This window comes from Phaenicophaeus curvirostris, chromosome 5 (genome assembly GCF_032191515.1).
Source record: "Phaenicophaeus curvirostris isolate KB17595 chromosome 5, BPBGC_Pcur_1.0, whole genome shotgun sequence".
Lineage (NCBI taxonomy): Eukaryota > Metazoa > Chordata > Aves > Cuculiformes > Cuculidae > Phaenicophaeus > Phaenicophaeus curvirostris.
The window spans coordinates 2,826,601-2,839,679 of NC_091396.1; the positions used below are offsets into that span (position 1 = coordinate 2,826,601).

At 43.8% G+C, this 13,079-nt stretch overlaps 1 protein-coding gene across 8 annotated transcripts in view; it reads right to left on the minus strand.

Annotated features, from left to right (window-relative positions):
- CAPRIN1 (cell cycle associated protein 1) overlaps positions 1-10,038 on the minus strand; it is a 32,934-nt gene extending 22,896 nt beyond the window's left edge. For 2 of the 8 annotated variants that reach the window (XM_069857370.1, XM_069857369.1), the window contains exons 1-2: positions 9,851-10,038; positions 9,356-9,549 (exon numbers count right to left, since the gene is read on the minus strand). In XM_069857370.1, the coding sequence (XP_069713471.1) occupies positions 9,356-9,547 (192 nt within the window). In that variant the 5' untranslated portion in view covers positions 9,548-9,549; positions 9,851-10,038. Of the gene's footprint in view, positions 1-9,355; positions 9,587-9,850 lie in introns of those variants that run through there. The other 6 variants (XM_069857372.1, XM_069857371.1, XM_069857366.1 and 3 more) reach the window with 4 other exon arrangements.
- Between the last annotated feature and the right edge of the window lie 3,041 nt (positions 10,039-13,079).

Below are 13,079 nucleotides of genomic sequence, written 5' to 3' on the forward strand. Positions count from 1 at the left end.
ATTACAATAAACACAGACTGTAACACATTACATGAGGACACAACTATTATGTAGAAGTAGCACCTGAGAAAACTCATCTTCCAGGTTAAAAAAAGTAAATACTTGCCCAAGAGAGAAATATTTTAATGTTACATGGTTATCACAGCGTATCTTCAAGACTAGTCTTAATTTCTGAAGAAATACACATTCCTCCTAATGGGGAGAGCACTCTCAATGCACAAGGTTCCTTTAGTCCAAACAGAACTGAACTCAGCTCTGAGACAGAGCTTATTACCACTGTATGAATACAGTATCAAAAACATGACTGCAAAACCACACTGTCAATGTAATAAGATGCAGAACTGTAATTCTTTGGACTTGCATCAGTTAAGATAGTTTTAAAGAATTTAAATCAGCTCCTAATCTTTTGTGCAAGAATGCCCACCAACACAGTTCATATTAATAGCTCTACAATATTTTTGTTCAAGCGCATTAAGGTTTCTTTTCCACGGAGAAAAACTAAAAAAGCAATCTTAGTTTCAACTGCAGCAGGATCAGTTCCCTAGTCTGCTTCAATACAAGACCATGCAAAATGCTGGCATTAGCCAAAAGCAGGTAAAACTTGAGCAGGCCCAAGTCAAAGATTCTAACAGGGTAACTAGAAAGGTTCCTAGAAAGGAAGTAAAACCTGTAAGAATAACATACCCAGCTATTAAGCTCTACGTTTGCACCATTTCTGTATTATCACATATCATCAATGTCTTCTATTAAAATTGCCGTGATCTTATTAAAAGAAAGCTCTATGGTTTAGTGTTTGATAGGAATGGTTGGACTTCATGATCCAGAGGGTCTCATCCAACCTGGTGATTCTATGATTCTATCTTACCAATCTAGTGTAACAAGCAACGTGTAAAGGAAAGCAAACAATGTAAAAGGATTAAAACCCTGATGTACCCCATTGTTTCGTAGTTCATATTTGCCACTGGATGACAGGTTTTTTTGCTGGTTGCGATCTTTGGTTTTCACTATTTTTGTTTCAGGACATTTCAGTTAAAGCATCTTACTGATATTTGTTCAACTAATTCAAATCTTATGCTCAATCTCAGGCCTCTTGGAGAGATGAACATCTGTGGAACAAAAGTATCTGATGTCCAGCATCACTTACTGAAACACAAAACTGCCCTTATGAGACTTGGTCTTTTTGATGTAAAGAGTCTGTGTCTTTGGAAATCCTACTGGCTAGATGCAACACTTCATCTTGCAGTGTTTCAGAGCCACTAATGGCCTAGGCAAAACCAAAGTTAAGAACTTCCTGAGCTCTAAAAGTGTATTACTGGGAATTTCACGCTGGCGACAGACACTAGCTCAGGGTAACAGCAGTCAAACATAGCTGCCTCAGTTGAAGTGCATTCAGCATGTCAGAGATGTATCACAACAGGAAACAAGGTCATTTTGCTCTTTACATACTAACTTTAGAATAGATTATGACATGGTTGGACAATCACAGAAGTGTTTTCACGATTTAAGAGACCATAGCTGAGCTGTGAAGTCAAAAGGAGGGCAAAGAGCTCAAACACTGCAATGCCCCAGTGCAAAGCCAGCCAGGGTAAGTGAAGCATCTGCTACTTAAGGTACCTTAAATACTACAACAAACCAGCTTTGCAGACAAAACTTTAAGGTGTTCCTACTTGTTCAAACCACTTACTCCCATGCTGCAGATCACAGGGATACAATTGTTTGTGAGGCTGCATAGCAAAGAGACTGCTAACACAACCAGTTTAAACAGCACCTACAAAACTGTATTAAAAAACGCTAATTTCTGTGATCCAGCTTCCAACACAAACCCACCAACAATAACAAAAGGAAGAAACATCAAATTCTCAGAGAGCACTAAGCAGATCAACTTTGCTGAGGAAAACAAATTGCAAAGTTATGCTGCAAAACACTCTTATCACCCATTTTGGTGGCCAAGGGCATTACGCAGGGCGAGGGGTGGGAGAAGAGACAAAAAATACCACAAGTAACAATTGTTTCTGTCTAGTTTTTCCCACAGCCTTACTTCAGCATGGCTGGTATCTCCAGATTAAGCATACTGCAGTAACAATTCAAACAGTGTGCAAGTTTTTGTTAAACAGTCAAATATTCTTCGGTCCTATGCAAATGCTTTGTTCATTTTCATTCAGCCATTTATAAGCTAAAAATAAAGGCTAACGCATCCATTTCTAACCACTAGGAATAGAATAAAAGTTACTTCACTTTTTCTTCCTTAAAACCATTTGTATCAGAAAGGCAAAAGCAAAGGAAGGAAAGCTCTTTCAGCTGCAATGCAGAGGACAACCAAATGTGTTTAGTTACATGTCACCACCAAGACTTCAACTGCCAACTAAGCATTTTCCTATCATCCCAAAGACACTGTAAGAATCAAATGCTGCATTACACAAAAATATTAAAGAAGCAAAATGTTTTCTTTAATCTGTACTGTCAACTACCAGCAACCCTAGAGCAGCATTAGTGCTGTAAAATAACTGCAGTACAATTCCTGCTCAGCAACCCTCTGCAGTGTCTGCAAGAACTAGAGATTTTCTCCATTTCACTCCCCCGACACAACTTCATCCTCATTCAGCATGGATATACATCTTGAAGCACAAAAGCTAAACTAGCAGAAAAAAATATCAAGTGAGCACATAAATTGCTTATCAAACAGCTTGTGAGTCAGCAGCCCCTACTTCTGCAGGCAGCAAACCACCGTGCTTCAGCTTTCTCCACTCACACCTGAAATATTTTAGAGCTCCCTGGAAGAAAAGCACTACTGATCAGCTACCAGGGGGCTCAGAGGAAGGTGGTGGTGTTCATTGCTTAAGTATGCCCTAGATTTTATTTTAACAGGTATCCAAAATTGAATTACTTTGTTATGGTAACAGACACCTTCTCCTCACACTCAAGCTCTCATTACCTTCTCTCAACTGCCTCAAAAACATTATCCTGACATGGAAAAAAAAAATCGCAGTTACATGACATAAGCTTCAAAGACAATACTAGTTTTAAACATGCCTGACCACTCAGTTGTGCTGTTACAGCCATTTACACTGCTGTGCTATAAACTGGATCACTGGAATGATCTAATTAAAAATAACCCTTAAAAAAAGGGGCCAGGAGCAGGAGGGAGATACTATATTTAACTGGATAATTTCAATGGCATGGTTTATACTGGTTACAGCTGCACAAGCGCCTATGACAAACTGCAAGGTGGAAGGGGAGAAGATAACCTCTTCAATCAGCTGAAGTAAACATTTTGTAATGCTCACCTCACTACAAGCAAAGTAAAGATGGAGGAAACTACTGTTAAGTCTGTTTTCTAAGGTACCTCAAAAACATCGTGTGTTTCTTAAACAGCATTAAGCAATTAAGATAATCCAAAAATCTAAAATAGCTTCTGAATACATTTTGCATTGAAGCAAAAGAAAAGACAAGCTAAGCATCAGAAGTTAATAGATTTTATATGTTGTAATTTATTTGTCCTCCACCATCATCTCCACACTCAGTTTACCTTTTCAAGGACTAAAAAAATCACTAAATTTACTAAAAAAATTAAATAAAAATTAAAAGAGCTAACACTTAAACTTGATCAATTCAATGAAACATAGAACTTCAGAACCTCTCAAAGGACTCCCACAGGTCTCACATTCACTCTCTGGATCCACTTCCTATGACAAACACACCTAGCAAGTCCCAACAAGCTGCTTTGGTCCCAAGTTATAACCAAGAAGATGTAACGAAACATTAACTTCAATACCCCAAGAACACTTACAGCTCTTCTGTTGAAAATGAATTAATTTTTAAGATAACCAACATAAATATTCTTCTGAGTTTCTTCCCAAAAGTCCATGTTCAACAGTTTAGAAAAAAATACCCATATTTAAGTGACATATTAAAGACACGGCAATTCTGAGGGCACAGGCTCGTGCTCAGCTTACCCCAGAGGACATTGATCCCAAAAGGGGCGTTCTCCTGCTCACCACACATTCCTGACCCTTCCCACACACCAGCTGGGTCCAGAGCCTGATCCAACCTCACATGTGAGGCCAAAGAGATAAGAAAGACTAGGAGCAAGACCTACTCCTTCTCAATGGAAACACAAAACAACCAAGGAGTACAGGCAATCTTTGAATGCAAACCTTCTAAACTCACATGAGCTAACTACAGAGGAGAAAACTGCTTCTTCAGTCACCTGAACTAAGCGAAGCCACAGATGAACGAACCTAAAGTTTTGGTAGCTGCAAATAGTTCTTTGTCTCAATCTCCATGAGCATCTCCTACAGAAGCACTACGCGTTCACAGGTAAGATAACTACTCTTAGATGTTGTTCTACACATCATTTATGTTCAAAATCAGTTACTTTTACAACAGCAAGTGAATTCTGTAACACAAACTGGGCTCCCCCATCACATTCTGTGTATCTTTTCCTTCTGAAAGAAAAGCATCAACAAAATATCAAAACGTCTGAAAATGTAAATAACTGGAAGATCTTTCACAGCCTGTAGGACTCATTACGGATCTAGTTCGCAGAACTTGCTACAAGAAATAATCCTTATGCTACATTGAACAGTTCAAAATATAGCATGCTGAAACCAGAAAGTACCGAACAGCCCATAATTTCACAGATAAACCTCCTTGGTTTTTAAAAGATGAAGCCTGGTTATTCAAAACTGCCATCAGAAGGGGTCTCAAAGGAAGATTTGGACTTTCAATACAGAGTTTCAAATTTCTGATTTCAAAACCATGTTTTACCTCCACAGATAAATTTGAAACCAAGCTCCAGGAGGAGAATGTCTGGAGAGACACTCAAGCCTTCGACATTCTAGTGGCCCAAATAATTGTGCCAAAGCACTTACAAGTGCCACTACTGACAGGCAACTTGAAGCATAGCACTTCCCTGCTATCATTAGCTACACCTACCAGAATAGAAAACTGATCTCAGCTTTCACTACAGGTTCGTAACGGTTTCCTAAGGGAAATCCAACATTTCATTGAACCAAGTCAGATCAACTTGAATTAGTCTACCATTCCAGTGAAAAGTTTTGTATAAAAACGACAGAGGCACTTTTTAAGTATTAACTTTTCAACCCAGTTCAGGATTACACTTATTCGGAAACTCAGAGATAGCTGATAAAGCAACAGCATCTTAAGTTACCAGCTACAGCTAAAACCTGCCACCTTTTAAGCACATACACAGAGCTTGGGTCATGTCAAGTAGTTTAAGCTAATGTGCTTATTTCATATTTACAGCTGTACAAGAACAATCTTTGTGATCTCCTGCCCATACCTTAAACTGTGTGTCAGCAAATGAGATTTTTGTCCCCCTTACATACCATTTGGTTTGTTTTTTTTTTTACATAGCTCATGCTACATTACACAAATTGAAAGAAGTAACTTTCCTTTTTTTCAGTCACTGTATCAAGACATGAGTTTGATCTACATTCAGTTGACTTTACTCGGACAGGTTTTCCCTCTTAAAAACATAAAAAAGAAGGGGTAGGGAGAGAAAAAAATGCTGGTCTTACTGGAGTATTTTCTCCTTGGGAACCTGGAGAGTTAGTCAGACATCTAAGCACAATCCAGAGGAGCTCATGCAACTTTTAAATCAACTAAGCCTGCCAACATACACTGCAGTTGCATGTCTGAAGGTCTTGCAGAGAAAATACCCCTTCAATTATCCCCTTCCATGCACACACAAATACCTCGTCATCTAAGAAGAGAGAAAGAGAACAGTAATAGCATTCCTATCTTTCCCAAGGACAAAGAAATGATAAAAGAACACAGACTTTTTCAGGCCATGTTTTCACATACATTTATGAGCAGCAATTCAATTTATCCTAGTCCCTTTCAACACAAGCAAATACTTATTCTTCCAAATAATGAGGTGACTTCTAGGAAGAGAAAATTCAAGTATAACTAATAATCTAGTATTTCCAGTTTATACAAAAATGAATTAGTTACAAATACTATGATTTGAAATTGAGTGCTGCACTTTGATGGTCACACAATTTTATTCCCAGAGTTTAGAAGGAAATATGGCACTACATAATTTACTTCCAAACTTCCAATTTCTTCATAAAGAGACTTTTCCTTGACTAGAACATACCATACCTCAACATACCATGTAAGACCTAAAACAGTACCTCTTACAGAGCAATTCTTTTTCCTCCTTCAAAAGCACACATCTAAGTAAGGTACATTTTTGCATTCATTCTCAAATGCAAAGTTCTCAAAATCTGTACTAGCCTTCTTTATCAGTTACTGACAAAGAAAGGATTGAACATTCAACTAAGCAGAAATTCAATGATATCTTCTGGACTCTTCACCCACTCCTGTCCACATACTACCCAATACAATTTTTTCTTGATGGTTTAAAAAAATATTCTCATCAAAAGAATCAAAACAAAGGGAAGTGAATGAATGTGTATACTTAAACCTAACAAGCAATAAAACTAAAATACTGATTGCCTTGTGTACATTAAGCTTTGTTTTCAGGACACTCGGCATGCAATGCTCTCTTTAATAATGAATTTACTAAAGAACTATTGATTTCCCCACCAAGGGAGAGGCTCAAGCCACAAATCCTGCTTTAACACACTAAGAACAATGGGTCCCATGACTTCTATAGCATTTACATGCAGGACTTCAGAAAGTTTCAGAACTCCTTCAGTCTGTTAAGACTGAAGAGTAATCTTTTAATTTGAATTCCTCAGTGCCAGAGCACAGGTAAGATTTTCTTTGTCAAGATCCAATCTCTGCCTTTTCTAAGGACACACTGCCTAGCCCTGAGCACCCCAAGAAGACCTGCTTTAAGTAATGTTAATGGACTATCTTTCAACAGAGGCCATCTCCATAAAAAGAAGGCACTCTTCCCCCTCTGCACTGGCTACCACATCGTAGTAATTATAAAAAGCAGTGACAGCAGCCACAAATATACAAAATAGCCACCCCAAAACCTAAGACATTCATGAGACCTTTTAAAAGGTGAAAAAACCACTACCGGAATGGAAAGCTGACCTGCACACCAATAAATGTGTTCATCCTCTTTATTACTTCAAAGTACAGATGAGAATAATGTTCACCTGTTACTTTTAGTTTTAAAAATACACATTTCGCACATCATAGAAAAATGTTTTTAGAGGATTTTTGTAAGTGTTAGGTATGACAATATTTCAAACCATTTTATTGCATTGAAACAACTAAAGACACGTAGGAAAATCTGCATTGTTTCTCAAGTTGAGCACCCGTGTTCTTGTATCTGTGCACATTCATATGTATTAACACAAGTCAGAGACAGACATCTCGTCCTATCTATACATGACACTATTCAGACAAGGACCAAGAAAAGATCTCCAACTCTAAAATTTATCTAAAACCTCCCAGCTTAAGTGCTTTTTGTTATTTTGTTTCCAAGCAAAGAGGAAACTCCCATACCCATTGTTTAGCTGAGAAACTACACTTCACACACCTGTTTCATTTGCAACTCACTTGTACAGACAAGTTTACTATTATTTTCACTTTCTATACATACACGCTACCAGGCTAGACTATGAGGAGCTACAGTGCTGGTTAAAAATTAATAGAAGAGTAATTCTGCCTCTTTACTCTTAAGAGCAGAACAAATCCAGGGCTTCAACACAGACATGAAATTATTTTTCAGTGCTCCCTAGTTTTAGAACCACAGAAGCATAGAATGGCTTGGGTTGGAAGGGGCCTTTACAAGTGATCTAGTCCACAACCCTGTAGTAAGCAGGGACATCCCCAACTTGACCAGGTTACTCAGAGCCCCATGCAACTTGACTTTTGACTGTTCCGGGGATCAGGCAGCGACCACCTATCTGGGCAACTTGCACCAACGTTTCACCATCCTCAACACGAAAAATTTCTTTCAAGCATCTACACTAAATGTCTGTTGTTTTAGTTGAAAACCTTAACCCCTTGTCCTACTGCTACAGGCCCTGCTAAAATATTTTTCTGTGTTTCTTAAAAGCCCCCTTTAAGTATTGAAACATGTTTTGCAGCAAGTCCTTAAGCTACATGCCCCTGAGTATTTTTCTGCTGGCTTCGTAGGCTGGAAAGCCCTCTGAGGATCATTTCATCCAGCAACACTGAGCAAGGACTGGGTGCCACATAACCATACGGACCTATGGCTCAGTTTCTCTTGTGTTGCAAGTTGCACTGTTTGAGGCCCAAATTTGGTAGCTGCTTTTTCTAAAAATTGGTTTTAGTTTAAAACCATTACCTCTTGTCTTACTGCTACAGGCCCTGCTAAAAAGTTTTCCCCTACCTTGCTTAAAAGCCCCCTTTAAGAACTGAAAGGTGTTTTGAAGCAAGTCTTCAGGCTACAAACCCCCGAGTATTTTTCCACCCGGTCCATAGGCTGGAAAGCCCTCTGAGGATCATTTAACCCAGCAACACCGAGCACGGTGCCACATAACCGTACGGACCCACGACTCCCTTGTTTCTCTTCTGTCACAACTCGCACCGTCTGAGGCTCGCGGATTTGGTAGCTGCTCTTTCTATAAATGGGTCAAGCTGGAAGCGGGGTCAAGACTCCCAAAAGGGCGAGCTGCGAGCGAGGAAAAGCGAGCGGCTGGAGGCTCCCGGGGCGGGGTGGGGAGGGATGGCGGCCCCCGGCTTTGTGCCGGCTCTGGCACACAATGCAGTTCCGCCGGGGCGGCCGCCGCCATGTTAGCTCCCGCCTCCATGTGCACGGGCTGCGCCGGGAGCCCCGACACGGCCCCATCCCGCTGCTCCCCTCGCTGCGATGGGCAAGGGGAACGAGCTCCAGGCGCGGGGACGGGGCGGCGGGGGTCGGGGGGTGACGGAAGTGGCGGCGGGGGGAAAGCAGGGCGGGGAGGGGAACAAAAGGCAGAATGAGGGGCGGGGGGAGCCGAGGGGGTCTCGCCGGGAAGAGGAACGGGGGAAAAGCCACGACCCCATCCCAGCCTCTGCCCCAACCTCCCCCGCCCGGGGTGTGGGGGAGGCGGGGAGCGGCCGAGGGGCTTCCGGGAGGGCCCGGACAGCAAACGGGGCGCGGGGATCCCCGAAAGGGGACGGGGAAAGAACGGTGCTCGCCCTTCTGGAACCTTCCAGCAGGCGGCCCCTGGGGGCGACGCCGGGAACAACCAGCCCGGGGGAGCGGGAGGGCACGGCTGAGCACAAGGAAGGGGAGATAAAACACGACGGGACGCTGTAAAGTCCCGTTAAGACGGGCCAGCAGCGGGGACAAGGCTCGTTAGACCACAGGGTGCAGAGGGTGGGCGACAGCACGGCCCACCCTGGGGGGCAGAGAGGGTCGCGCAGCCATCCGAGATGGGAGGGGAGGTCAAGAGAGCACCTTTTTCTTCTCCAGGTTGCGCAGCTTCTTGTCGATCACTCCCAGGATCTGCTTCATGGCCTCGGTTTGCACCGAGGTGATGCTGCCGCCCGACGCTTGCGGGGCGGCTGCGGCTGCTGGAGCGGTTTCCCCGCCCGGGCCTGCTTTCCCGCTGTTGCTGTTCGCCATAGTGCTGTTGGTAGCCGAGGGCATCTCTGTGAGGAGGAGGAGGAGGAGGAGAGAGAGAAAGAGAGAAAGGGAGGAGAGGTCGGAGCGCGTTACGGGGAGCGGGGCGGCCGCAGGGGACACGCGGGGCGGGCGCGCGCGCACTCGGCCGCTTCCCCACGCCCAGGGGCGCGCGCACCTGCCCCGGCGAACTGGGGGGTGGCGTCACGTGACCGCAGGGGGGCGCGCGCCCAGCCCAACGGTCGTTTCCCCTTAGCTCGACCCGCTTAATACACCCCCCCACCACCACTCCCCCCACCCCGCCAAGAGGGGCCTCGCCACCCTCCTCACCCTGTGCGCGAGTGGCCCGGGGGAACTAGGGGAGGGGGAGGAAAAAAAAGAAACTCAAAGTGCTGCGCTCTCAGGAATGGCCGCCTCAGCCGACTCCGGCCCCGCCGCCCGCGCCGCTCCTGCCACCGCCGCACCGCGCTACTAAAAAGGGAGAGAGAGCGAGGGCGCGCACGCCAGCGCGTAAGGCAAGGGCGGCGCGGGAGCGAGCGGCGCGGGGTCCTCGCGGCTGGTGGGTGCCCGCCGAGACCGCCTGAGGAGGAGGAAGGCGCTTCCCGCCGCCGGCTGGCGGGGTCCTCGCCGCGGGGTCCTTCAGGCGCGCGGCGGGCGCCTAAGTGCCAGACACAATGGAGAGGCGGGGTCGTCCGCCACGGGCCCTCGCGGCGCCCTCACCCTCCGGTCCGACAGCGCCGGGCGGCGACCCCCGCGGGACACCCGGCGTATCGGGCTCTTTGCGGCCGTCCCCGAGGAGCGGGGCGCCGGCAGGGACTGCCCTGCTGAGGCCGTGCGGCTGAGGGGCGGAGGAGCCCGTCCCGCCGCTCCCGCCTCCCCGCGGGCGGGGCCGTTCCCAGTGCGAGCGAGGCTGGGAGGCGCGTTTTGTGCCTTTGAGGCACGTCCCGAACGCTGTGGGAGGGTTGTGGAGGTGTGACGGGGCCCTAACCACGGCGCTTCAGTCGATGGAGGCGGTTTTTTGCGTTTGGCTTTCCTAGTGGGATTTGCTTTAGAGTTCCGTGCATCTCTCCAAACGCCATCCCAGAATACTCCGCGTAGCTGCTTTTAGTTTTGCAGGTTTTTGTGACCCAAGCCTGGACCGTGTGCTGGCACTTGCTGAGTATTTTTGTAGAATCATAGAATGCCAGGCTGGAAGGGACCTCAAGGATCATCTGGTCCAATCTTTTTAGGTGATCTATAGTTTAAATTATAGAATCATAGAATAGTTTGGGTTGGAAAGGACTTTAAAGGTCATCCAGTTCCAACCCCCCCTGCCACGGGCAGGGACACCTCCCACTGGATCAGGCTGCCCAAAGCTCCATCCAACCTGGCCTTGAACCCCTCCAGGGATGGGGCAGCCACAGCTTCCCTGGGCAACCTGTGCGTGTGCCTCACGGCTCTCCTGGTGGTGAAATTCTTACTTGGGTCTAGCCTAAATGAGATGGCCCAGCACCCTGTCAGGGTCAGCCTCGGAAGTGTCCAGTGTTGAAGAATCTACCACATTCCTGGGGAGATTGTTCCAGGGTTTAACTGTCCTCATGGTGAAAATGTTTCTTCCGGAATCCAATCAGAAACATCCCCAGGAGCAACTTAGTCCTTGTCTTCTCCATGTTGTGATAGACACCCTTTATATACTGGTACATGGCAATAAGGTCTCCCCTAAGTCTTCTCTTTGCAAGGCTGAACAAACCCAGTTCTGTCTGCCTTGCTTCATTTTGCAGGTTCCCTAGTCCTCTGATCATGTTAGTGGCCCTGCTCTGGACCCTCTTTAGCCCGTCCACAGCTTTTCTGTATAGCAGAGACCAAAACTGAATTAAGTACTTTCTTCTATGCTGACAATGACTAATTACTCAATATTAATTTAAAGAAAAGGCATCAGAGTCTGTGAAGTAAAGGATTTTTTTGAATGAATGAATACTCTGCCGCCTTTGAGAGTTACAGCTTCAAAATGAAATGCCACAGCCTTCAGCGGGCTGCGGGGCTAAATAACATTGGAAAGGTTTTTGTATTTGTTTTTGTATTTTGTATTTTTTTGTATTTTTATTTTGTATTTATATTTATTATTGTATTATTTATTATAGAATTAATGAGTAAAAGAGTTTGGGAATATAAGGCCCTGAAAAGTGGATTCCCATTAATGCAAATTGGAGATGGATTTTTTGGTTGTACTACCAGCTTCAGATTTTATTTCTACCATTGTTTTTTAAAGCTGAATTTTTCTTTGATTTGTTTAATCATAGATCACAGACTGACACAAGAGCAAGCGTTTCTTGAGCAACTGGGCCAGCCTAATGGTTCTCTGCCATTGAGGTAGAGATGTCTCATTACTCTTACTCACCAAATCCCTACGTACAACCCATCCTGATTCTTGCTATTCAGGAGTCAGTTCAAGTTGATAATACAACAAGAAACTGCTTGCTTTGACCTCATTGTCTAGCAGATAATTTTGAATTGTCAGATTTTTTGCTTCATTTAATCTGTAAATATTGCTCATATACTTCTGCTTCTCATGTATGCCTATATTTTCTATAGCAGCTCAATAATTTGTTTTGTATCAGGTTATTTGCTTCCCAAATCACTTCCTTTTGCATAACAGGTTATAAGACAAATGTAATAAATCATCCAACCCAATTATTTCAGTTGAATAAATGAAGTGTAGAAGAAATATGTCCAAAAACTGGAAGTCCATTTCTTTTCAGTAATCACCAAGAAGGTTTTGTTAATACCATTATATTTTTCAAGCTCTAATCTCTAGGCATCTGATTCTCCAAGCCCTTTACACAGGGGTTGAAATAACTTTTTTCCCCAAGTCAAACACAGTTTCTTCATGAACATGAGAAGCACACTGAGGCTTTTTGACCGTAAAGTATAATGCTTTAAAATAATATGGAATTGTTTAATCCATTCCTGTTCGTTTTGCCTTCTTATGTTCCCATTGCAATTCCGTGTGAGCTCCTGGGCACTCAACCAAGTTGTGGGAGCCCAATGTCATTTGTACTCGAAACCTGTATTGCTGAAGTGCTAAAAAAAATCTGGAATAAAAGAAAAATCAGGGCTGATGGGAGAATTGGTGACAATAAATTAGGAACGCACATTGGACCAGAATGAAGCCCTGTTCTTGTCCACCAACATGAGATATTTATTCTTCATGGGGGAGCATATTAAAAAATATCAGATGTTAATGGTCTCAAAAAAAAAAAAAAGTTCAAAATGCTGCTCCTGAGAGCAGTTATTACAGGAGATTACAAGAGCAATAATTACGTGACAATTACTGCATCAAAGCTCTTTGTAATTACACTGGATGCCATTTTGTTTAGCCAAAGATAAAGTTTACATGCTAAAGCCCAAGTAGCTATAAGCAAAGCATTAAATACCTTACACAGAAGCTGCAGAAGAACTTTTTACTGAAAAAAAGCAAAAGACATTTGTGAATTTAGCATGGGATAAGCCTTACTAATTTCATTTAACAGATTCTTACTATAACACGGCAACTTTGTACCAAAAATACCTGTCAATGTGT